Source organism: Haemorhous mexicanus, chromosome 3 (assembly GCF_027477595.1).
Source record: "Haemorhous mexicanus isolate bHaeMex1 chromosome 3, bHaeMex1.pri, whole genome shotgun sequence".
NCBI classification, from domain to species: Eukaryota; Metazoa; Chordata; class Aves; order Passeriformes; family Fringillidae; genus Haemorhous; species Haemorhous mexicanus.
The window spans coordinates 72,811,149-72,838,950 of NC_082343.1; the positions used below are offsets into that span (position 1 = coordinate 72,811,149).

Sequence of the window (27,802 nt, forward strand, 5' to 3'; positions counted from 1 at the left end):
ATTAAATTGCTTCTGAGACTGGTAAGAAACTTCAGAGATGGGAGCTGCCCTTTTAAGCAAACACAGCCACACTTTGGCTGAGAGGGGGAAGGGTAAAACACAGGTGTGTCTCTCCTGATAGTACTGGACACAGATTAGCTTTTCTTCTTATACATGCTCTAGGAAAGGTTTGTCATTGAAGGGCTTTTGAAAGCCAGAAGGTCACAGCTTTTCTGGCCTTCCAGCTGTCTGTTCATACCACCAAAAAAATTCTAGGAATCTATGCCTGTTGTGAGAAAGTTCAGCACTCTTGAAATTCAACAACTTTGAATATCCTGACTTGAGCCAAAAAGAGACAACTAGATTTGAAACACACAAATATCCACAGGAAAACATGCACATATAATGAGTACAACAGAAATATATTTCACTCTGACTCCTAGTTTTCTTTTCTTCAGTTTTACCTGCATCTCTGAGTTCAATTACATGGTCATCCAGGAAATCAACTTAGATTGCACTCCTAGAGATATGTGAAGCAACCAGAAATGTCATCACTCTTGTGATGGCTTTCAGCAGGGGTTTAAATCTTTCTCTCTCAATCTAAGGAACACGGTGCTGCTCAGAGGAATTCAGACAATTACAAATGAGCATCCTAGAAAACACCACTTGTGGAATAAGAGCTTGCTAGAATATTACCAGCTACTAAGAGACTTTCCCTAAAGCATATGAACAGGAAGGGAAAGGGCAACTGGAGATTCTAGGAAATTTATTTGTCTAGACCCTGAGCAGGACCTTAAAAACATGCTTCATCAAAAATGGGATGAAAAAAAAATACTAGGCTTAAACATATCTTTTATAAACTTTAATATCACAGTCTTTACTAGTTGCAAAGGACTTTCAAAATTACCTTCAATAATACAATAATATAATATACCCAAAACCACAGTCTCTTGCTACTGTCAGTCACTTGCCTGGTAACAGGTGGAATGTGGCAACATTTATGTAGTTCTGGGACATGGAAAGTAGAATGTAGTAATGGAAAATAAGAAAAACCCTTGGCTGTGCCAAGATATGCCATTTCTTTTTAGCTGGTTCTGAGGAAAAGATACAACAGCCTCACTATGTGCATAAATGCATGTATGAACATGAATCTCTAGGTTTAGTTCCATCACTTACAGGAAGTAATAAGAAACTTTAAAGTTAATTAACATCCTTAACATCCTGAAACTACAACTGTTGTCAAGCAGCTACAACAGTCGCTTCACAAACGGGTGGAGCTGCCACATGTAGCTGTGGCTGGCAGGTGCTTGTTGCTGTAGACAGATCACTGCAGGAAGCAGTAGTTCTACAGAAAAGGAGTTTCTAAACCACCTTTTTTGGATCAACTAGATCAGATGAACTTGCTTTTTTTTTTTTTTTTTTTTTTCCCTCACATCCTTGCTCATCCCCACACACACCAGGAAAACCTGTGTTATTCTAGATTGACTTAAATGTAAAGCAGACAAATAGGAGACCAGTATCTAGGCTGTGGCAGGGAACAGACCTGGAATTCTGACAATAAAATTGACAGGCTTGATGGCTGAAAGGATTTAAGCAACAGCTGGAATCTGATGAGTCTAAAATCACAAGTAAGCTGATCAGGAGAATAAATCTTTCATGGATTACATTCAATTAAGTGTTCCCACATCACTGAGAGGCAGCTAGACATCCATACACAATATATGCTAAAACTAACTAGGTTCCAGATTCACCCACTGAGGCTGAAAGCACAGAAATCTGGAGTTTGTCTGCCAGGCTGGGTATTGAACAGTGGCAATTAATGTGAAAAAGTGACCAACACTTTTGTAAACTCTAAACATCCCTCCAAGGGTATCCCCTCTCCATATGCAAAGAGGGGTTGTCTTTAAACTGAAAGAGGGTAGGTTTATATTGGATATTAGGAAGAAATTCTTTATTATGAGAGTGATGAGACACTGGCACACGTGTAGCTTCTCTAACAGTGCCAGAGAAGCTACACATGCCACCTCACTGTTTGAGTGTTCAAGGCCAGGTTGGAGTTGGACCCTGAGCAACCTGGTCTAGTGGGAGGTGTCCCTGCCTATGGCAGAGGAGCTGGAACTGGCTGTTCTTGAAATTTCTTTCCAAAACAAACCACACAATTCTCTGATAACAAAGCACCCAGCTCCTTTATGTTTGCTATATGTAACATGCAGGAGATGGGCTGATTTCTAAAAGCTGCCACTCAATAAGAAAGGCAGCAAATGTTTATGCCAGCTACTTTTAGCTGCGGAGCAGAAAGTGGCAGAGCCAAGCCCATCGCACACTCAAAGGCTTTCATTCCACAGGCTCCCAGGGCACTGAAGCAGTGGGGTTCTCAGCAAATCTGAAATAGCTTTCATGGTTGGAGATCAAGTCTCTGCAGTAAAACGTCATCCAACACTAAAGACAGAGAGGCAAAGAACTGAACTGAAAACAAACCAACAACCAGAAAGACAGCATGTCGCTTGGGAAAAGTGTCTAATTGTGACTGATTTTACAATGCTAATATTTTTCATTCATTCCTTTCATTGATTTCTCATTTTTCATTAGAGGAAAGTTTTAAGAGGAACTGAAATTTCTTGCTGAAATTTCCCTTACTGTATGTCACAACAGTAATTAAGACATGACAGAAGGAAATTTTGGTGTGATTCTGGATTTATACAAGAGTGTTGGAGTCAAGAGCCCATGCAATTCCCTCTAACAAAGTCACTTTGGCTTGGATTTTCAAAAGACCTGGTATAAGTTAAGCAAACAAGGTCCATTTCTTTTTTTCCCAGGGAAATCAGTTGCTTAATTTTGTCCTGTGTTTTCAGAAATTTCAGGCTTGGCAAGAGGAGCAAAGGAAACACTTTCCCTCATTCCAGAGCTGTGATGATGACAGGTTACAAATGCCCAGCTGCATCAGAGCTGCCCAGATGTGCTATTCCTTTAGGGTGGCTCCTTTCATGGGTGCTCTGGGGAGGAGGGGGCTCATGTGGTGCAGGACCACCCACCTGGCTTTCATGTGCCTCTGTGGGTGTCTTTCCTCTCCTGATGAGAGCATGCACCTCTCTGACTGCTACAGCTGTCCATCAGAAAGGAAAACAAAGTGGCAGAAGCCCACCTCTGCTTGATATGCAGTGAATTGTTGGTGGGAGAGGCTCCTCCCTGTGAAACTGTCCAAGCTGCAAATTCACTGCGGATCTTCAGCTGTCAGCTGGCCAGTTCACAACTACCTTTAACACTTTGACCCCTACTGTGTCCTGAGTATCCATCAGGCAGTGTCTGCTGTCTCAGACCAGTTCCAAGACTCCCCCTTTTGACAGTTACTACATCAGATATGCTCAGCTTTGTTTTCCATTATAGCAGCGGCTTTCTGAGGCCAGACAGGGTTGTGCTTTGCTGTCTATTTTACAAAATCAACCTGTAACTCGAAAATTAAGCTGTGTCCTTTCAAAGGTTTTCACTCCTGGTAATAAAAAACCTGCATGTCAGGCTTTCTTGACCATTACCCTGATGATTCTTACTGAGGTGGGAAGGCATCTGGTCATTCTCCAGGCACACTGACAGGGACAAGATCCATCTGGGTCAACCAGGAAGCACACAGAGCATGCAGAATTTCTTTGTTAAACAAGAAGGCGCTGTTTTTCTAAATAACCACTTTCTTAACTACAATCTCATTTTAAGCAGAGGTCACTGGCCTCTATTCTTCAAGGAATAAGAGTACTGTGATAAAATCAGCACCAGGAAGGACAGAGGATTAGAAACCGGGGTCAGGGAACAAGGATTTAGGAAGTTGAGAAGGTGTCCCTAAATCTCAGAATATGCTCACTTTCCCCAAACAAAAATCTACTATTTGGGTGTTGAAATCTGAGACTCACAATAGGAACACGAGCTCCGTCAAACCAGCCGGGTTTTCTGCAACTCTGACAAGGAATTTGGTGCAACAGCTCGTGAAAACAGGTGGTGAGTGTCCAGTTCAGACTGGGAAGTAGTGTACTACTGTAAAATTCCCATCTTCCCACCCCTTGATTTAAGAATTTCCATGTCAAAAAAATTGGTCAGTTCAGCAAAGAGACTAAACTATCTTGTAAAAGCCTTGTCCTTTTAATTGCAATAGCTGTGGTGAACACAATGCATCTCTAAGATTTTACAGTGCTGGTAATATAAAAGAACTGAAATATTTGCCATTATCTTATCAAAATATCACTCCTGCAACTTATAGGAATATTTTATGAATGGTAAGCCAGAAAGACTTGATTTTTCTTTCTTTCTTGGGTCACATTCACAGCAATGCACGAGCAAAGAATAAGGCCTTCTCTCTTTTGCAGAATTTATTTGCTTCATTAAAAGCCAAAAGCCTCTCTCTGTTGCCAGCTGAAATAGCTGCCTTCGTATCCTTAAGTGAAATCATTAGGAAACATGTCAGACAGAGAGAGATGTGTTTTTCCCAGGTATTCCTAAAGCCATCAAGTACTACAAGACAGAGCTATGAAATTGTACTGCACCACTCCAAGCATTTGTTCCTCTTCCCAAACAGAGCATCATTGTTCTTATTTAAAGAAATAATCCTCACAAAGCTGAAATAATTATTCAGCCCAAACAGCCCATAGCAAGAGAAACAGTCTTTAGACAGCTGTCATGGCTCAGTCTTCCGGAAGCTTTGATTTTAATGAAACTCATTAAGGAAAGAAATTAACAGAAATTAACAGGGAAATATCATAATTTGTCTTGTTTCAGAAAGCTTGAATAGAGACAAAAGGCTCTTAACATGGCACGTAATGTGACCAGTCAAAACTCTGTGTGTCGCTGAATATCGCAGGCTGAGTAAGTCCGAAGCTGCTTATGCTGCAGCTCCACAGCTTGGTGCAGTGAAATGAAAACAGTAAATGAAAATACCCTGTCTTTGGGCACTAAGGAGACTCTCTCCTAAGCATCTGTGCACTGTGTGCCCGTACAAGCATGCAGGAATCCTCAAGGTAATGAAGATGCTACCTGTAAATATCTTAGGATGATGAAAGATGAAGGGTAATAAACTCTCTTGAGAAAGAAACAGTTTTATAGAGAGTTCATGACAACTGCTTCTTTTTGCAATACTCTTCAAAGGAGGGGAAAAAAAACCCACTTATCTTTTCAGATACCTATTAGGTGTCTAAGTAATCTCTGATTTCCCATTCAGAAGCACAAAAAGGAACATTCCATCATGGTTTTTAATCTGAGTGGAATTGACAGAGGAGCATGCGGTGTTGTAAGCAGCTCAGAAAAGCAGCAATAACAACATTGACATGTCTTGGTTTAGTGTCCTCAGCCTCTCCTGTGGCTCTTGCTGACAAGCTCTCCCTTAACTCAGCCTGCTATGCTGCTGCTTCACCCCAGGAGAGAGCCACACACACCCTCTACAAGGTGGGGCTGGCATCTGCTCAGTGGCTGGGCTAAAATCCTGCCCTTATGCAACCAACGGAGTTTCACCTTTGACTTTCAAAGGGGCCAGGATTTAGACTGGAGGAGTTGTGAAAAGGACAGCCATAGTGCTTGGGACCAGAAGGAAGCAAAAGGGACAGCTGGAAAGCAAAAGGGGACAATCCACAGACCACATTCATAAAATAATATTTTCCCATGAATCACTATTTGTTGCTCATGGGGACCAGTTGTCTTTCTACAGAAAGCAATAACACCACTAAGAATCTGTTGAAAGCACATACATAAAAGCATTACCTATTTGGCATTTGCTCCTTGCCACCTGCAGTGGCAGTCATCTCCTGAGGCACAGCCACGTTGTGCTGCTATCGTATTATGAATCTACTGGCAATATCAGGGCAATAGCAGGCACACAGTTACTACAGCTTCCTAGCACAAGGAATTTGTATAAATATAGGTTAAAAGACAAGGTAGTGCTTCCAGCGGGGGGAAAAAGCCTTAGTTATATGGAATTTAGAAATAGTTTTCCTGTGGAATTCACAGTAGGTGTCACTGGCATGTAGGAAGAGCTGGGGTCCATAAGGGCAGGTACAGAGAGCAGGTATGACAGGCATGGAAAGTCAAGGGAGTCATCAGAAGCTGTTGGCAGGAGGGAGACAAGGATGGGCACAGGAAAACAAGACTAAGGGAAATGCTTCTGAGAGAAGTTAAAAGTGTTGGGCCTTCAGACAAAGCAAATCTTGAGGAGCAGAATGACTCCTCCTCCAATTCAAATAAAGCCTGAATGATAATACAAGACGTAGAGGATATAGAAACTGGATCCTATCCAAATGGCCTCAGAACAAGCTGAATATGTCTAAACTGGAATCACCTGGACCTTCCTTTATCCCAGCTGACTGGGAATCTATTCCCAGCTGTTAGTTAGATAGTTCTCACCTGATATTTATCCAAAATTGTATACTGTTTCTAATCAAGAACATAAGCAACATCCTTCATACTAACATGCTTAAAGCAATGGTCCACTTGTGAATACAGCTGCTCAAAAAAAAAAAAAAAAAAAAAAAAAATCAAACTTACTCTATTGAAATCACTGGAGACAAACTGATTAGAATGACCAGAATTCAACCCCACAATTCTATACACAATCTGGGAAAGTTTGCGAACTTTTCATTATTCTTTTAAACTTTCTGAACTTCAAGGAGTTGAGGAAAGCTATTGAAATATACCAAAAAAGAAGTACCTCCTTACAGTCTCTCAGACTATTTTTTATATGCTTTTATCTAGTAACACTATGACCATAGACTACAATTAACTTAAACAAACCCTCTTGCATTGTAGGGAAATGCCTGGATGACTTCCAGGAGGTTATTTCTGCCCTAACTTGTTCAATGTCAGAGCCAATTTAGGAATACAAATGAGTGGAGAGATTAGGAATAGATGAATCCTGGATATTGGACTGCTGTGGGCTCACCAGCTCTTTCTGAACTAGCAGCAGTGATTTCTTTCGGAAAGGAAGCCCCCAAAATTAACCTATCACCTAGATTACCTTCTTCCTGACTGAGAGAACACTGAATTTGTCTTTTTTCACTGGCACTCCTTCTCATGCAATGCATTAGACTATTTACTTAGGCCCTGAAGACTACCTTAAGTGTCCTCTACCACACCAAAAAAAATCCATACATAAATGATTCAGGAGTACATGCTTTCTCCATTCCTCCTGTTTAAAAACATGCAAGCCAAATGCTTATCACTTACTGCCACTCAGCTCAAGCTTCCTACTCGCTTCAGCCTGCCTTCAAACTAAAGGCTAAAGATGACCTGACTTTCCCAGGTGTGGATGTCTAGCTGTAAGCCCCATCACACTTTTTGGAAGATGAGGTGTTTACAACATCTAGGAAAATCAAATTGTTATGATACAGCTCTTTATTCTTTGTTTTGCTTATTGTGGTAAGCAGAAAATATTCCACCAAAATTATTTTGCTATCTTGATTTGCTCTTATTTATTTTCACATGCAATTCACCGTCTGTTTGGACCACTCACTCACAAGAGTTATTTCAAAATTGCTTGCACTTTATCAAGTTTCCTTTTCTATCCTCCTTTTTTCTTACTTCAAGGAGGCCAAATATAATTTTTTTCACCTTTTTACAAAGGAAGCCTGAAATCCTGCTGATCTTGCCTGATACCTCCACAATCAAAACATTATGTCCTTTAGCCTCCAGTGCTTCTGTTTTTCTGCAATCCCTACTTCTAATCTGTCCGTCCCTGGGCATTCCAGTGCCTCAGAAGGGTCCCTATGAACTGCTCCACTCCTGGTTCAGGAAGAGGTCAGGATATCCCTCCCAAATGCAGCTGTGGCACAGAGATGTGTGCTGACCCACTGCAGTCCCTGCTCTCTCATTTATGAACCCCACTCCAAGGACAGCTGGGAGAGGGACCCATATTTCCATCACTACTCACTCCTCCATAATACTCAGATAAGAAGGCCTGTCTGTTCCCTGAGAGAAGCCAGAAACCATAGCAAGAAAATTGTATCAAGAACACAGAGCTCCTGCACACCAAAGAAAACCCCTTCCCTTCCTATTTATATTGGAGACTTCAAAACAGCCACCTCAGCTTCTGCTGTCACTTTAGCTGTTACAGAAGAGCCTGTTCTCTGCTTTCAGACACGTGTATTTTATGTAGCATGACAAGAAAACACAGTCAAAACTTCTCTTCACTCTAGTCTGAAAAAAAACCTTTTCTTCTGTATTATAAAGGAAGAAAAGCTTTGAGAACTTCACAGGCAGATTTGTTGAAACAGTACTTTAAATACAGAGCAGAAAGCTTTCTTATTATGATTCTTTTCATGAGTTTATTCATGGGACATTTTTTTAATTCTGGAAACAAGAGAACATGGCTGCTGCACCTACAATCTTTAAAGCAGATTTGCCTCTAGCTAACCTCAGTTTTAAGGGAACATAATTAAACCAATTTCTGTGGGACTACTACAGTGTAAAACAGGGTGATCCCATGGAGAATTTCTTTCCCAGTGTTCCTATTGTCACTTACTGCAAAAATAGAAAGATTAAACACAGCGAGACAGTCAACTTTTCCACCAGCATTGTGCACACTGCAGCAGCCCACGATGCATGCTATAAACAATGACAAGAAAACACAAAGAAAATGGAAACACTCAGACCACTGATGTCACTTATGCCTGGTAATTTGTGTGTGTGCATGCATGTGTCCGGGATGCAAGGGACATTGGCCAGCTGGGGATAATGTCTTTAAAGCCACAGACCCACATTATACCTGGCACAAGACTTGTTTCACCTTGGGAAGTGTGCTATAACTCAGTGGGGGCTCACTTTTGCCACTGACATTACTTTGGTAGGCAGAGACCTCATCTCACAACCAGGCCTTATCTCATATTGAGCATCTGTGCCTGAGCCCTGCCAAACGTGCACATCCTTCCTGACAGGCTACTCAGAGCCAGTTAAGCCTGGCAAATGTGTTTGTGCACGGCACTTTAGCAATACAGCACACGCAAAACCTGCTAGTTTTCTTCCATAATATTTGCAAATTCCGTAACAGTTGATTATTTATACATTAACCCACAGACTTCTTTTCTTCCATCTTATACCCACCCATTGTAGATGTAGTGTTGTTGCCACTTGCTCTGTTAGGCACCAATTAATGCATCAGGGCCATGTAATTTATGCATGCTATTTTGTCAAGTCTGTTTGTATGGAATCTGCTTTGGAGAGGCAAGCTGCTCTCTACTCAGGGGCCAGAAATAGTATTAATTTTTCTTTTCTTTTGGTGCTATGGATCAAGGTAGCTTTAGAGCAGTCACCAGCAAATCTCTGATGAGATGGAAATTGCAATGTTCTGTGTTTTATGCCGCTTCAGGTACAGATGATTTGTGTGCATGCTGAAGTATGACACTGACACAATAGAGGAAAACCCTAGCTGACATGGATATTTGGGGATGCCATTACCAGGGCAGCCAAACGGCCAAGGACAAAGCACTGATTTACTAAGTTAGAATATGACTGTGCTCTTCTAGGTTTCAAAAGCGAGGGAGGAAACCAAACTGCCTGCCTTTCCCAGGAAGAAGTATTACAAGGCAGACAGCTTGTTCCACTTAAATGCGCCCCACTGCAGTAACAGTATTACTTGTGAAATGAAGACACAACATACAGTCTTTTCTTAGTCCTTTACAATTCTCAGGTCAAGTGCTAATACATATTACAGAGCTCTCCCTGGCAAGTATTGTTAGAGCTGTCATTAAAGACCTCCAAAAGTCTTAGCTGTGCAATTCAAAATGTTTCCAAATCCTCTTATCCCAAACATAACAAATCTTGCTGTTGTTAAATCTGATGTTTTGTAAATTCGATACTACTTGGCTTATTGAGGGGGCTGGAGAATTTTTTTTTGTGTAATAGCACAGATCTCCAGAAAACGAATAAAGCGTCTCTGCAGCAGGGGAATAAGACGGATCTCTGGGAGGGGATTTATGCAGACCCGTGGAAAAGGAAAAATCAAAGACCACCTACAGTACAGTACGAAGATGATTCTAGGATTAAAAGGCACAATAATGCTACACAATTACATCTCTGCCTGGGTCATGTGCTATGCATAGCAGAAAGAAGCAAGATGGCAGATACCCTGGGTTATTTTAATTAATTTAATCATGTGACTAATTGGTCTCTGCTGGGTTTCTGTGGTAACTGCTTCCTAAGTGCTGATGGGCAATTGTGTTAAATGTAGCTTGGAAACTGCACGTAGGGTGCAGTGCCTTCTAGGGAGCAAAGGGAATTGTACAGCTGTGTGGAGAAGGTGCTCCTGCTGGGGCACTGATTATCTCCGTGCAGAATGTCTACAGCTGTACTGTCCTCTTTGCTCGCCTGCTTCCCGAAGGAACATGCAGCAAACACGCTAGACTTTTCCCCTCCTGGGCGTGAAAGTAGATTTCCTGTAGGAATATGGGAGGGCACATGTATGCGGCAGAGCACGCGCGATTTGGAAACAAAGGGAGAGCAGCTAGAGCGCCGTGCGTGCAAAACTGAAACGACTCCTGCGTGCACAGTGTGAGGCCCTGAAAGCCAGAATGTCTTCTTAGTGCTGACTCTGTTCGAGGGTAAATCCATTACCAAGCCCTGACACAAACAACGTGTGAAACCGGGTGGTTTTTTTTTTTCCCCCAACTGCTCCTGCTTCTCTTGTATTATTCATGAAATCCCTAAATCCACACGGGTCATAATTAGCATGGAGTACTGCAAAATGGCACAGAGCTGCCTTCAAAACTGGCAAACATGAAAATGACTTGTAAAAGTCATTCTTAGCTTCACGGGTTGAATTTCAGACCACCACGAACAAGAAGTTGTCATCCTGTTGGATCCAAACTTACGCCCGTGTCTCCTCACATGATTAATGTAACAGCAAGAATGGAAAGATGATTAATAATAGCAACCTACATTCTAGCAATCACAATTGCACATAAATGACTGTTTAATGGGGTGGTAAGTTAAACCCCATTAAGGGCACAGAGAAAAAACAACTGAGAATCTCCTCTCCTTGGTACCTTTCGATGAAAAAAAGCAACCTAAGAAAATATCCTTAAGACAATATAAGACATGCTGCAAATACAGAACACAATAGGGAACAGAAAATGCCATACCTTATCCTAACCTCGCCAATGAAAATGCAGAAAGAGGACAGGAAATGTAGGAAGACATAGCCAAAGAGAGGTTAAAAGTTTGGTAGCTGTGTTGTGAAGGCTAGAAAGGCCCCATATTATAAAGCAAGGGAAAGGATAAGACAGAATGGTAAAGGAGCAAAAACGTGCATTACCTCCCTGCCCTGGGCTACTGGAGGATAAAGAGCTATCCAGCCTAACTGCAGCAGACCTAAGCTTTATTTTATTTAGTATAAATTAGGTTAAATTTAAAATACCTTTTACAGCTTTATCAGCAAAAAGTTATAGTTGTAGAGCGCAAATATCACGTCCCTCGTTTTTCCTGTCATAATGCCACCACTGGCATGAAGTTTGTGATTCAGTTAGCCTACTGACATCAGTGGAAATATTGCCCCTGACACTCAGAAGACCAAAATACTTCCTTTGTTTTGAAACTGGTGGTCAGCATGCTACTGCATATTCTGTTCTGCAATTTGTATTGAGTTATTCACGCCTAAATTCAAGGCTGAAGAAATAAAATGCTCAAAATAATCGCATTTGCTGTTAGCTGTCTTTAGGAAAAAAATTTTAGGAAACAACTTACAAACTAGGTGAAATGCTGTAATATCTCTACTGTGTTCTTTGGAAAAGTTAGGCATAGTGAAGCTGCTACACATTACATTTTTTGCTGAAATGTCCAGATATAATGAATTAGAGCTCTACATGACCCTTCTTTAAAAACAGCCCTTATTGTGTGAGATTGAACACAACCTCACATACTGCTTTAGTCTTTTTATAAGAAGTCTTTTACACTTTCCATATTTTCACCAACAGCAAATACTAGAAAATATTGACATTTTCAAAATGCTCCAAAAGAGCAGTGTGGCAACCCTGACAACTGCATTATGAAGGCTGAAAATTTTTAAGAGAGACTTGAGAATAACTGAAAGCGAGACAAAACATTTTCATTTGAGTGATATTAACAAAAAAATCCCCAGTAAGACGATACCAAACCTACTGCTCCTGCAGACTCAATAAGAACTAAATGGAGCCATTACAGCTCCTACACTGGGCCAAAATTACTGCTGATCCAAGAAGCCCCGTGCATTTTAATAAAGCTACGCCTGTTTACACCAGCTATGTATTTGCCCAACCAAATGGGACACGTCAATCTGGATCTGGATTATGTCACAGAGCCCTTCATGCTTGCTATGCCAGCAGTGCAACCCCTCTGATTAGGAAGATGGGTCTCACCATCTTCACCATGGGTGATCAGCCCATTTGTTCATCTCATCTGGCAAATTGCAGCTGACAACAGCCAATACCTGAAGGAAGGAATGAAAAATATCTATCCTATAGTCTACACAGTTATAGGATGCATCTGGGGCTGACACAGAGGGCAACATCTCTCATGGATTATATTTGGTTTCTATTGCTCTTTCACTTGGTTTAGCTATACACTTTGCTAATAGTAATCAGTTTTATCAAACCTCTGCAACCACACCATTTAATTTTAGTACCAGTTCAACTGCTACTCCAAACAGAACACTCCTGTTTATTTCAGGGGCTTGTCACTCAGGCCTTTAACTATTTGTAACAGTTGAGTCTAAAAGTGGGTGGTATACTTTTGGGAATTAATAACTCCTGCTGAATCCGAGCATGCTATCCTTTCATTTCTGCAGGAGACAGAAAATACACAGGACAGTGTATGTATCCCCCTGCCAGTGCCAGCCACTGTGTTTACTAGTGTTTGCTTTTCCCAGCTTAGTCAGTCCCAAGGAAACCAGCTCATTTCAGGCCCCAGCTACAAGTGTTAACACCTCAGAGTACCATACATTAAAACTGCAAAAGATGAACCTCTGGTCCAGCCCTCTCCTCCTTCTCCATAGGCTTAACATTTTCATATTCCCTAAAGCATCTTTGATTTATCTCATCACTGAAGTCTGCATATCCAAACTCTCTCCAAATCTTGCCACCCCTTGTTCTATCCACATTGCAGCAACCACCCAACTGTCCTCCCCAACACTCCACCACCCCAGATCCTTGCCCATTTAACAACCATTATAAATGCATCATGCAACTTATTGCCCTTCTCCTACCTTCAGCTTCAGGTTATTGTCTAGCTTCACTCATTCCCTAGGATTTTTTTTTCAGGTTGCTTTTTTGTACCCCCTAGACATGGTATCTCGCTTTTGGAAAAGTACAAGTTGGATTTTTTCATTATTTCTAATTCCTCTAGAGAATTATTTTCTGTCCTGTCTGGTATCTGCAACTCCTCCTAGTTCAGTATCAGCTGCAGAGTTTGTGAACTTGCTCTCTGTTCTGTCCTGGAGATCATTAATGAAATATGAAACAAGACCAACCTCACGAAAGTCCCCCTGGCACTTCTCTATCCACAACCTGATATGCTGCTCTTTATCACCACCCTTTACTTTATTCCTTGAGCCTGTTTTCAGACCACTTGACAGTGTTCATATCCAAAGCAATTTGAATTAATCTGAGGGTAAGATTTCATGAGATGCCATTTCAAGTGCTTTACTAAATTTCAAATCCATTAGAACTTCTAATTTGCGTCCCTCAGCTGATTTCCGTGCGTGCGTACACACTAGCCGTGGTCGCTGGGCAAAACCTCTGTACTCATCTCTTACTCCTTGCCCACGAGGTACAACTGCAGAAAACAGGATTGTGGTTGAGTGGGTTTATGCACCGAATATCTGCCTTTTGTTGGAAAATCCCATTTTTTTTCTAAAAAACAATGCATTTTTCTCAAGAAAATTGAATTAAAATTTTGCGTAGCGCATACAAAACCACTCCTCAGAATTATAAAGTAATTTTTCTTTTGGCAGGAAATTTGAGCCCTTTTCAATGCAAGCAGTTTCTTATTTAAATGTCCAGCTTCCTATGAAAACGTGGACTGAGGTATGCTGCATTCACTGCTTCCATGGAGGGCATCAAACTATCCATAGACATCAAAACCAACTAATCTTATCCAGCAAACATAATCCTAAATCCAAATAACTACCTTAATATCTCTGTCTAAAAGCTGTTATGTATAAAAATTATATCCCAGCTGTTCTTTACAGTGTTACTACCAGCCAGGTCAAGCCTACTGAAGTTACTTTATTCTGCTGTTAAGCAAATTAAATAAAAATTATTTAGGAACTCTCAAGAAGAAAGTAACCTTATGTCTCCTTTTCTGTTTTTGTTTTTTTTTAAGCACCATACAAAAGACTTCCAAATTTTCAGGAACAGTTGCTGGTTTTAATGATATATTGCAGATCCTTGTCAATATTTCTGCTGCTTCACACTTTTATTTCCTTAGGAACACTCGGCTGAGCACCATCTGCTCCTGGTGATTTACTGCTCTCGAGTTGCTGAAGTTGCTCCATAACTTCATCCTAAGAGACTTCAATTTCTGTTATAAGGCCACACTCTGATTTCCTGTGGATAGTGTCCCTGGGACAGGAATTTCCTCATCATCCTCTGTGGTGAAGATGGACACAGGAAATTTAATTTCGTTTCTTTGCTGTTCCACTTTTTCAGAAGAGGTCAGAGCCACGGCTGGATGGCCTGCAGGCACAGGGGACTTAGAGGTGGCTTTTTGTTTTCTACAGAGCCACTATTTGTATACTTCCTAAACTGCCTGGTACCTGCACCTTTCAGATAACTTCTGCACTCCACCTCAGGAACCTTTAGCTATAACTGATTGATCATGTTTTCAAATGTTTTGAAGGAAGTGTTTTGTCTTAAAAAGGCAAAACACTTGATATTTCTGCTACATGTATGCCTAGGACCCTAGTGGCATTTCCATCACTTAACAACCATACTTCCAATTTGGAAAAAAATGGTTTTTTCCTCTCTTGCTCTGTGAAAAACCACAGAAACAATAGGAAAACAGACCAGATGCAAAATAATTGAATTGCATGTACACAATGTACAGGGCAAATATGCACAGGGCCTGATCTAAAGCTAATTGCAAGCAGTGGGATGTCACCCGCTGATGCCAATGGAATCTGGATCAGGCCCAAAGAAAGTACACAAAAAAGCAGAGGGAGTTTTTTGTCTCATCTTTCAGTTACAGCAATCATAGGTGTTGTTTGTAACAGTAGTAGGTAACAAATTTTCCAGTAAAAGTGTGATTTTTAAGTTGACAGTGTCCCTTTAAGCTTATGCACTTCTTCACTTGACTATGCCAGATTTACTCTCCCCTTTCTACTTTTCCTTGCTCAGAGGTATACATACCATCTGTGCATCTAATATGGTGTTCTTAAATAGCCTCCAGAGAGATTCAATGCTTCTTTTTCCGCCCTTTTTAAACCTTCTCTTGTTTAACTCTTTTCCTTGGTATTTTAGAACCACCTCTTTCAGAGCTCCTGGTCCTTCTTCCTCAGGATGAAGTTATCACCTTCACACACTGAAGTCAGTAGTACAGCTACTTGCTCTTTTAATGCTTGTGCATTAGTCAAAACTCACAGGGAATTGCCTTATCAAGGCAGTGATATTGATAAATTGCTTCTGCAAAAGGAGGCATGAGACTGGACCATTCAACAATAGCCAAAGTCAACCATTATTTTAATACTACACAATGAAATAATTCAAACCTTTCTCCCCATAAATATTTAAATGTCAGTGCACTGCTTTAATCTCTAGATTAATATTTTAAGACTTATGTTTCTAGTTCTAGGAGGTCTCTCCCACCTAATTTCTATAGCACTGTGCACCACAACTGTGAAAGCCAGGGGGCTAAATTAAAAATAATAAGAGTTATTGAGGCTGAGTTGTTTGATTTCTAACTCAACAGGTTCCCCTTTTCATTTGAGACTCCGTGTTTCAAGGGAAAGAAGGGCCACAGGCATGCAGGACACTGCAGTGCTGCATCCATCCATGTGGCAAGAGGAGAATCGCTGCACTTGGCCAGTCTAATGGAGATGCTGAGTCCTCGGTGGCTCCCCAGGCTCCCCAGCAAAGCTGCACCAGGCTGCCGTGCCCCACTAAAGGCCCTTTCCCTTGCAAAGCCCAGAGAAGGGCTGGAGAGATGCTCTGCTCTCCTTCTGAAGTAAATGGGCAGCAACAGAGCCACGTCTCCCCCTCACCCCGTGTGTGCCAGCCTAAGGACTGGCTCCTGCCTGAGCATCTCTGCCAGCCCCTCTGTGTGACAGAGGCAGAGATTGCCTCCTGCTTCTTAGGCTGGAGAGTAAATAAACCCAAAACATCTGAAGACACATGCTCCCCACCTCCAAACCCATCAAATGGCTGTTTCTAAGTATTACTAAGCAGATGAGTACATTTATTTTAGATACAAAATTGCATCAAGTCTGACAACTCACAACATATGTTTACTTTCAACTTAAATTCAAATAGGTGAGCTGTAAATGCTTGGGGTTTTGACAGAGTAGAGCCAGACACTGAATTTATCTGGTCACCAAGTGATCAAATAATATTGGAGAAATGATTTTCTACTGGAAAGACATTTTACATTTTCAGACTTTTGGTCTATAAAACCCACCTCGTTTTTCCATCAAGTTTAACGCCTGCACAGTGAGCATGGCTTGATTTATAGCAAGAAACTGACTTCAACTAACAATCCCCAGTAGAACATTTTCCTGTTCATCCAGCAGATTATAAGTTATATCCATTTGGCCTCTCCTAGCCTCATTTAAACTCACAAGGCCAGACTCAAGGTTAATGGGTGTAAGGGTTTCTTCAGTCTTCCCATAAACCAGCAGATGTTTCCAAACAAACCTAAAAGGATGAAACTTTCCCAGCTAGAAGGGGCCAAAAAGATGGACAATGTGATTTACTTCCTTGGTCTGACTCAGTTTCATCCTTGAATTTATTGCAAGATTTCTACGGCTGATGGAGAGGAAAGTCACCACACTGGGAGCGTAATAGAGTGATTAAATACAGACTGTCAGCTGACAAGAAATGTCGCAACACCACTGAATTGCTGCCTCACCTGCACAAATTACTTTGCCACTTGCGAAATGTGACAGCAATGTCATCTCCTGAGACACTTTAGGACTAGAAATTACCTTCCACCTTCAGCTGAGCCCCTCAAGTTTTTTACTTCTGCCCACCGTGCTACCCTGACTGGGTGGAATTTTGCCTCGTTAAACTATGCCATTAATTCCAATTTCTGTATTCCACACACCCTTTCAGAAGTGTGCACGAATGGTGTTGCTCACAACATTGTTCCTAATCCAAACACATTTTTGAAAACCATATTTGCTTAATTTTGGTTTTCAAATAAAAATATATAGAGTGAAAAAAATACTCAACCTCCTTTTCAATATTTCCCTAAGTTAATGAGCTGACTGATAAATGAACAGATGCCATTAAGGCAATAATTTATTCAAATGTCATGATATTTTTGAACAAACATTTAATATGCATTTCTTTATTTGCCCAGCTCATATTAGTATTAATGATTGATGTGTTCATTAGGAAAAGGAAGAGTGGCACCAAATATAGTCTGTGCAAATTAGATTCACTTTGGAGATCTACCCTAAGCTTTTGTCAGAACAAGGACTGTTCTTGATGCTCATTCTGTGTTGAGCATGTGAAAACGAAGCTGAAAGGTGCCTAATTTCATACAAAGGCATGGTTAATCTAAGGCAACCTGAGCTGAGACATGAAACAGAGGAGAGCAATATTTTTTTGAGCAATTGGCTAGCTCACATAGGTTGGAACCAAAGGGGTTCAGAGGTAAAGTAAGCACCAGTGTGTATTATATCTGCTCATTTTCTGAATGCATCATTGTTACTGATTTAAACTCTTTAATCAAAAATCCCTTGGTGAAGTAAAAATGTCATGGATGCAGACCATGAAGTCTATCTTGCCAAACTTTTTAAAGGAGCAAAATGTCTGTTATCCTCTAGTGTCTCCCTCTCTCCTTCAAAAATTCACCCTAAGTGATTTAAGACCTCAGTAAAGCTCTTTAGTAACCTCCAGAAAAATGGCTATTGGCCATATTTCTCCCTCAGTCACTCTGCAGGTAGCAACTTCTTTCACTTCTCCAATACCAAGGTGTCAGAACATCTATTTAAATCCAAATCATTGCTCTAAACTGCATTCACCTGGTGTGAAAGAAACTTAAAAAGCATTTCCAGTCAAGTCCTAACACAATTAGTGATTTTTGTTGCACCATCTGTATGTAAACAAAACACGCTTCTGGGAAAAAGGAAAAGCGCAATCGTTGAAGCTGTCCAAAACTGATGTGAGGACACCTTACATAAACTGGTAGCTTTGTTTGAATCAAATGCCTGCCCCCCAAGAGGCAGCTGTAATTAGCATATTCATCTTGATAGAACCAAAGCAGCCAGAATGCAACACAACTGATGTAATGTGACACGGTGGTTAAAATTAAAAGTGAACACGCCTTTTAATTGGATTGGATACCTGCTAGTAATTCAGACAATGGGAATTTGATTCAAATTTATAGTATTAAATGGCAGCAGATGGACATTAAAATGTCCATTGAGTTTGCAAACTGACAAGCATGCTGGGTTTGCCAGATCCCTTCATTAAGTCACTGGTGGCATCAGTAAGGTGCTGCTGCCCATTTCATTGTTAGCAATGGCAATACATTTTGCTTTGTTGTGGGTGAGCGGCAAGATATTCTGACTGATGGCCTCAGTAGGTTCATTTGGAATTTCATTTGCCTCTTCTAATCATGAAAAATCCTAGCTCTGGTTAGGGAAGCAGTTCTATGAGATCTTTGGGGTTAGCATCCTGTAAATAACAAGGCCAGCTGATGACAGCAAGACAACGATGCCAATCTTCTTTTTGACCAATGCCACCCATTTTTTTCACAGCTCGGGATTTTCTTAATATTTCAGTCTGTGTTCCAGATTCTTGGTCACTATCTGCAGCCTTCAACCCTCCATAAACTTTAAAAACATCTTCTGAATGAGGTTATTTTCCTTATCCCTCCTTCTCCAGCCAGTTCCTCAAAGAAGTTTGCAATTGTGCCCCACACGCGAGCTGCTTCCCCTGCAGACTCAGCATCTCATCTGCATTCACTCATCAGCGCTCATTTATGTCTCAACAAAGCAATCACAGCTATGGAGATGTTTGTTGTCTTTTTCCCCTCTACCTTCAAGCATTTGCAGGAAACCTTTTCAGTTGGCTGCTGTGGCAGATAGGCGCACACACACACGCAGATGTGCACACACAAATACACGCACGCACGTTCTACGCAAACCCGCGGCGGCAGAAGCCACTTTGTGAAGCCATTTATTGAATCCTGCTTTTCTCTACAGCTCCACAGAACCAAATATGGGCAACTGCATGCAAAGATGGTGGGACACCTGCTCTGCACTGACCTTTCTGAACACCTGATTAACGCAAGTTAAATCTCTAGGAGAAATAGATTTTCTATTCAGAGCCCCGTGTTTTTCAACTATAGAAAGAGAGTCTAAAGGAACAGCTAAGCTTTCTTTTTTTTGGCATTATTTGCATCAAGTTGCTCCAAGCAATTTTCCAAATTTCAATGAATAATGTTCACTTTACAAATTAAATTTTGTAGATGCATAAGAAAGAGATAAAAGTAGCTCTTTTTTTTGCCATTACTCATTGACTTAACAGTGCGATTGTTAAATATCTCTCATGCGCTGTTAGGCCGCACAATTAAGCTTGAAATCAAGAGAACTTTCTCTGACAATCCTCAGTAATAATTCTGGGGAATGATAGCTGCTGTTTACTCCCAGTTTATAGTATGTGTTTGTATCTAAACGTCCATATTATCACTTAGTGATAGATATTAATTAACCAAAAAATTATGCAGGCAAGAGTGCTAAAGCTATATGATGTTGCACGCTCTTTATCATCTTTAAATATAGCTTGAAAATGTGAGGAGTTGCCTAACGCAACAGAACTCAGAACTAAATAAATGTGTATGACTTCTTACAGCTCCATTTGATAGTTCACATTCATTTTTGCCACACAGATGAGATAAAGGACCCTAAACCACACTCCCTGTCTGCCTACTAACACACAGTGTTGCCCACCACTATACTTTACAGGGAGAAAAGGGTCATCCTTGTTGACATCTTCATGGTGCTACAGAGTAGCTTACTTTTACTTTTTGATTTATGCCTTTTTGTTTATTAGCATGAATGAAATTGGACTGCTCTGTAAACAAAAACATCTTTCTTCCTAATTGTGAGGCAGCGTGAAGCAGGGACAAGGTCAAGTATAAAATACTGCCCGAGAACCTTGCAGTCACTATGTCTCCAAAGTCTTAGTCAAATCAAGTAAATTACTCTTTAATATATCTGTGAACCGAGTTTATAGCCTCTTTGAAGTCAGTTCTAGTTCTATGTTTGGCTATTTGGTCATAATAAATTTGTTTTCTGACCCATTGAGTCAAACAACTTAATTTCAAAATTAATCTTTTCAAGCTTCAGACTCACTGGATCAAATTATGAGTCCAACCATTCCCTTTAAATTTCATATTCTGAAACTTGGTGGTCTAGTGCTTTTTGCCCTTACCTCTTTGGTACTTAACTTTGTATTAGTTGGTCTCTAAAATTAAATCTGAGAAGGAAGCACCCAAATCTTATATCTTTGGGTAGTAACATTAGTCCCAAATGCTCACTTTTCCAGCAATGGTTCCTTTTAAACTGTATTATTATACACAACAGGTTGTCATTGTACAATATTCATCGTGTGCGTTTGACTGGGCAAACTGGACAAACAGGAGCAGGAATGCAGTTTTGGGTTATCTTTGTTTTGGGGTGGCAGTGGTGTTATTTTTAGGTTTCTTTCTAAATTGGATCTTGTCTAAATACTTTGGCTTTTGCTTAACGGGGTAAAAGCCTCAATTTTTTGTTCATTTATCACTAATAATTTAGATAAGCTTATTCTGTTGGGGGAGCCTTTATAATTTCAAAACATATATATTTCTATTCTTGCAAGGCATGGCTGCTGGCTGATACAATTCTAAATGGTCATGACTTTAAAATACCTGGAGCAAAATTTCCTATAAGAAAAGCAACTTAAGGTTGCACCAGACTTCTTCCTTACAAACTTCCCGTTCCAGGCATGAAGCTCCCTGACAACCCTGACTATGCACGGATGCAGAGGATACAGGGGCCCAGCTTCCAGAGCACAAATAGACAAGACTCCAGCAGGACAAAAAGCAGGAAAGCCTGATGGGCACCTCGGACTCAACTCCTTGGGTTCAAAGCTCCCAAGGCCAAGAAGGTCCAGCTTATTCCAGTGTGTTGCTACTCTTGCCAAACCCAGTGAAGGAAAGGGCTGAGAAGGAGTTAGAAGTTGGGAGCAGCCAGTGCCCAGCTGACCTGGGGCTTTGTGAAGCCCTATCAGGGCACTTCAGGGTGGGCTCATGCCAAGCCTTCTCTGAGTTGGGAATCTGTGGCATGCAGCACTGTGATGTGCATTTGCCCTGTGTATGGGAAAAGATTTTTATTTTTATTAGAATTACAAAAGTCCTCATTCTGAACACAGCAATTGTCATTCAGGGATGGCTAATTCACAGCATTACTTAGTGCTGTTTTGAGGCATTAGTGATGACTAATTCTTTACTGCTTACACAGTCCCATCATCCGAGGCAAGCACTTGTTACAGCACTTCTTATCTAGGGGAGGGAGGGAAGACTGCTTAACACGATCCATTAGGAAACTCAAGCTTTAAATAAAGTGACCACAAAGTCCTATCAGCTCCCAGAAATGCAGCAGCTGTACATATTTAATGTAATACAACACTATATTGTGGCAGAGATCCCTGTTTAAAACATGCATAAGGCAGGTGAAACGTGACTGTTTTGCTCCTCTGTTTGAAAAATGAGAAAGTGCAGAGTGGCATAACTCCTTAAAATACATAAATAAGCATTAGAGTGATGGAGAAGACAGGTACGCTGTTGGAATAGCAGTAACAGAGCAAAGGTCAGCAGTTAAATCTGAAACTATTGCATCCTGGTTCTTTTGATCTTATTCCTCAAGACTCCACTCTGTTACTAACAGGTGAAGTGCAAAACCAGAATTCTGCAGTGAGGGTCTGCAGAATTCTACTGTGCTTGTCTTCATTTAACAACAGCACTTCCTAAATATTCTGTCCCCAGATTATCTAATGCCATAAATACTTGCAAGGGGCAGCTACAGATTTCCTCTGCTCAGTCAAATCCTGTGACATTCCAGATTTCACAGGTCCAAAGAAAAAGAAAATTTAACTCACTGGCTTAGCTTTGAAGCAGAGCCAATCAACATGATAATGTTTTCTCACCATGTTTTGCCAAGTCCTCCCACACGGCATTTTGTTAGTTTGAAACCTCTTTAGTGAATAATAGGACATTTCACTGGGATATGCTGGTATATGAAAATATTAGGAACATCTATTGTGTTTATATATGTATATGTGTATACGTATATGTGTATATTTTTTATATGTGTGTGTCTGTCTGTATATACACACATACAAAATAATGAATACAGAGAGCTTTCTGGATGGAAATATTTGGCATCTTCCAGAAGAAGTTAACAGAGGTATAGGAAAGGGAACCAAGGACAATGTGAAGCTCTAATTCATCCTTTGTCATAATACAAGGACAAGGAAGCTTCCAATAAAGCATAAGGATAATAAATAGTAAGTCAGGTAAAAGGGAATTTTTCCATATATACTGTCTCACTGATTGAATTCATGGTCATAAACTATTACTGAATTCTACTACTAATGGGTTACTAGAAGGTCGAAGTACACCTATGCATTTTGTTAACGTGCATTTATTTTCATTTAGTGGAGACCTCTTAGTTCAGGATCTAAGCTGTAGGCAAGAAAGAATCCACCAAGTCCTTTCATCTGCCTCTCCAAGGTTTCCAAAATTATCTGGTACTCATCAGTTCTGGTCACACAGGAGCACCTAACCAGGATCACTGACAATGCCTCCATTACTAGGAAGTATCTTATCCACATAAATTTGTGACTGGAAGTCACAGGAGCATCAGCTGACAGAGATCTGCATCCTGTCAGCCCAGAGTGTCTGGACTGTGCCCTGCACACTGCAAGGCACACAGAACTGCATGTGATAGAAATGCACATGTGCACATGCATCCGTGTCCATTTATTTTCAAATGAGGAGCATCTAAGGAGCACATATTTCCCTCCTCTACACTTCTTCTAGATAAAATGAATGTAAACAACACTCTTTACAGAATACTCATGTGACTTTTACTTGCCTGTCTGCTCCAGTAGACACTATGAGCTTAATTCTCCAAGACTGCCACTAAAATTCCACTCTACTGATTTTTGAAACCTAATTCTTCAGGCTTTTTTTTTTTCTTGGCAGGATGATGTGACCCAAATTTATAAAGGAGGTTAATTTGCTATAACATTGCATCTTGAGTCTAGAACCCATATGTGCTTATTTGTTATTATGACAAATGTAAAAGACCAGATTTAGAGATCTGAAGTCAGTTTGAATTTGACAGGCTTGGAATGTCCTGAAGCATGAGGGTAAATGGCATCATTTAGGAAGCCAAAATGTAAAGAGTTTTATGAATGATAAACATTTCTAAGACGAGAAATTTACACAGAGGCTCACACTATTGAGCACCAAAAGGACACATTATTTTTTTAACAACTACAAATTTGAGGGGTTTCTTCTCTATTTTTCTTTAAATGACATGTTACAAATTCTGCTGCAGAAAAACAGCTGCTGAAGTAACCTAGAGGGCATTTTCAGGCACTGTGCTTCAGTGATTACAGCAATTTTTGTAGACATTCAATATTAGGATTGCTTCTAATTTTAGATGGAGTTAAATTTAAATTGAGTAGGAGGGGCATTCACGTTACTCTAGATGTTCTAACATTGCTTACCCCAACCCAAAAACTGAATAGTGTCTGAATTTTGTAGCAATGATAAGTTATTAAAAATTATATAGTTTTAAAGAATGAAACTACAGCTCACTAGCAGCAGTGAAAAGATGTCCAGTGTTATGATGGGACTGAGCCTTAGGCCCTAAAAGCATTTACCCACTGGCCATGATCCCAATGCCATGGGACTTGGTGGCACTGTCCTACACAACCCTCTCTATTTCTCTGATACTTCCTCTTAGTTGTGTATGTGTAGGAAGTATCCTGAGACTCTAAGGCCAAATTTGGAGTCTTATGTCATTAGTATTTAAATTTCCTGACCCTCACAAAAATCCCAAGTATCAAGCTGAGAGAAACTGAAAGAAAGAAGGTTAGTAAAGGGCTGACAGTCCAACAGACAATACAGATGGAAAGTGGTGGGTCTAGGTGAAACAGAGAAAAAAAAAAGAAAAGAGTTTCTATTAGATGCTAAATGAGACTCAGGCTGGGCCTGATTAAAGCCATGTCTATGTAGGTTACATCTTTCCTTATTTCTCTTACCTTGTTTCTCTTGAAATATGCTCTTCGGCAAGCTGCAAAGCACTTCTCGCTGCAGAAGCATTTCACTTCACTTCCCATACTCAGGGAATAGCGCTTGATTCCAACTTTCTGGCACCAGGCACACATTATTTGTACATTTGACACATCATCTTCTACAACAAAAATATAAGAACAATGTTTACATGAGATGCAAACACCTTCCTCAGACATCTGCACACTTACTCTTAGATACAAGCAGCACCAGCTCATCTTATTGCTAACTCCCTCACTGTCAGAGAGCAGAACTGTGCCTGCCTGGGATCACCAGCTTCACCCTCAGGCAGCCAGTGACCTGTGCCAGCCAGACTCAGCAGCCTGGCAAAGCTTTCAAAATAGCTGGAAAAGATGATTAGCTTCAAAAATTGTGCACTGCTGAAAATGTCTGGAAATCTCGAGAACTTTTTAGCACGCTTAAGAGCGCACAACTTTTTATTAAATGAGTAACCAAGACTGAAGGTTCAGTGGGTATTGCTGTTTTGCTCTTGTTACTTACAGTCTGCTGTAGTGAGTCCCTGAGATGCTCTGCTCAGCAAGCTGGTGATAAAACACAGCCAGAAGGTGCTGCACCAAGGCAGGTCTCTAACACGAGCCCTCTTCTAAATAAGAAGGAACATAAAACACCCCTTTTCTGTATTATTTTGAAATGACTAGCATACAAAACAGGGAGCTTTTGTGAAAGAAACATAGACTTAAACAAGGCAGAAGTTGCCACACTGTGGCAAAATCTGCCAGGTTACTTTTCAGTAATTATGCTCATTGGTCAAATTTTAATTCGGGCAGAGTTCGCAAGCCTCTTTCAAGCTCTTCTCTAACATGCGTTACAAATGTGGCATGTGTGCCTTCTGCCATGTAAAAATACCACAGAGCTTATTTACTAATGTAAATATCCTTTTGCAATATCCTTTTGTAGTCATCATTCCCACCTCAGGTTCACAGACAACAGCAGTGAATAGTTAAGCCTACTAAACAGATCAAGTCAAGAAGTTAGCAGGAATCTTTCTGACTTAAAACTCAGAATTCTTCAGTTCTTATGTCCAGTTTGTGATACTGAATGACCTTTCAGTTACAGACAGCAGCCATTGTCTAACTTCTGGGAAAAAATATCCCTGGAGACTAATTGTTAAAGCCGTTCCTGGTCCATGAGCTGTAGAGAATTCATAGCTTAGAGATTCTGTCATGCAGCCATCCTATTTCCCTATAAAGGATTTGTTTTTGAAGCTACGCTGTCATCGTTCTGTAAAATTATTGGCAAACTAATTTTTAGCAGAGTGATTTGGCTCTTTTCCCTGACTATCATAACTCAGAACTACGTGCTGCGTTTTACTCACCTTATTGAAATAAATACTGCCACTTTAATAACTTTTTTCCTTCCACAAATTGTGTTATGATTTACAGCTACAAATAAAATTCTACAATGTAAAATAATGACCTTTTAGTTTTAATCAGACTGTCTACCTTTAAACCTACATTTAAGACCAAGTTATAGCACAGATTTGTGTTTAATGTATTGCATCACTTACCCTTTAGAGTGGGATTTGCCAGTATTATAAGCACCTTCATATAATGAACACGAAGGGAAATGAAAACAATTTGGCCAAAATTATCACTAGCCATCTCTAGGGTGAAAAAGCCTGCCCTGAGCTGGCTGTAACATCAGCCAGGCACACAGGGTGCTGCGTGGTGATTTTTGTATGCCACTTTCTCTGCAGACTGGTCTTGTCCAGGGTGCCAACTACTCCAGCACAGACCTAGAGCTCTTCCCCCCATTCTTGTCCTGAGCCATTTGAACCACTTATCTTTTACAAAGGCACCCTGATTCAGCTACTTTTGCTCCGTAATAAACCAATTCCTTACAGACTGAACCTGCCCCTTTGAATGTACCAGGACAACAGAAGATCCTCTGAATCAAAGGAACCAGACAGCAGACTCCTGTTTCAGATAACAGTAACATATATTCACCTACTGATAAGAAGCATTTTATCTCTGGAAAAGAGAAGATCTACTAGTGATACCTTTCTAATAGCCTTCATTTCTGATGAGAGGAACTCTCATAAATGAAAAAAGAACATTACAGAGCTGAAAGAGAGTTCACTGGCAAAGTAGGTGCTGAAATAGCTCTTTTTGAAGCAGGTTAGCTTGTCTGGGGCACAGTTTTTAAGGGGAAACACAGACGCACTACTGGGATTCTCAGGGGCTTTCATGAGTGATTTGATAGGGGGAACACCTCAGCTGTCAATTCCTGTTCACTAATTCACATGAACATGAAGTCTCCCATAGATGATGAGAAAGAGTCACACAATTGTTTATTTCTAATTACACAGGCTACCAGCAGCAGCTGTTTACATGGAAAAGCCATGTTATTCACTTCTCTGCACCTCCCTCTACCAAAGACCCTATAAGATACATCCTGGCAAGGGAAGGGGAGGGGAGGAGAGGAGAGGGACCTTTTGTGTCAGGTTGTTGTCTTGCCACATCCCGTCCATCAGAGCTTCACTACCACCTCACAAAGAATCCTTTGAAGCAGCACAGCTTCACTTGTAGTCCATGGTTCTGATGGTCAAAAAAATAGCAGAGAATGGTCTACAAACTACTACTTCCAGCCATTGTATGCACTTCCAGGAAGTGATATGTGATATCAGGAGGCATCACCAATATTAGTCAAAATGGTCATCATTTTGAAAGAAGGAAGGGGGAAAGGGAAGGAAATAATCTAGATATACAAAAAGAACACAAATTATTTCTCTATTCTACTGCTTTCCCACAACAGTCATCAAACAATATAATCCCTTTCATTTCATGGTAAGAGCAATAGAAGAACTAGATGCCTCTTCAATTTAATAGACTCAGGAACAATGCTACAGAAGAATTAACTGAGTATGGCCATGTGAAGCAGCCAGGAAATAGCAGTATTTCAGAAGAGGGTTCAGAGTACACACTTCCTGGGACAGGACACTAATACATCACTTTTCAAGTCATCTTTGCTCCCTCAAGTGTACATTTGCCCAAGACCATTTTTGATGCAACTGGAACTTTTTGTAATGCAGTTCATCAAGTGAAATAGAAAACATCCATGATCACATGTCTATGGACCATCAGTCGGGTCCAGCCCAGCAGGAGGAAAACTTGGTCTAAAGACAAATCCTCTCTTTCAGCTACAAGTGATGCTAAGAAAAGCAGAGAAAGGAAGCCATGCTTGGTACCTGGGAGAGTACAGAGCTGTGCCCTATGGGTGTGGGTGACAGCTGGGGACAATAATAAAGGTCCAAACATGACTGTGTGCTTTCCTTCTTCACACCAGTTGTGGTAAAGATCTGAGC

The 27,802-nt window shown here is 40.7% G+C and overlaps 1 protein-coding gene across 2 annotated transcripts in view; it reads right to left on the reverse strand.

Annotated features, from left to right (window-relative positions):
- Positions 1-27,802, reverse strand: part of SOBP (sine oculis binding protein homolog) — a 111,023-nt gene that overhangs the window by 62,792 nt on the left and 20,429 nt on the right. For both annotated transcript variants that reach the window (XM_059842339.1, XM_059842338.1), the window contains exon 4: positions 24,447-24,598. In XM_059842339.1, coding sequence (XP_059698322.1) covers positions 24,447-24,598 — 152 coding nt within the window. The remainder of the gene's footprint in view (positions 1-24,446; positions 24,599-27,802) is intronic.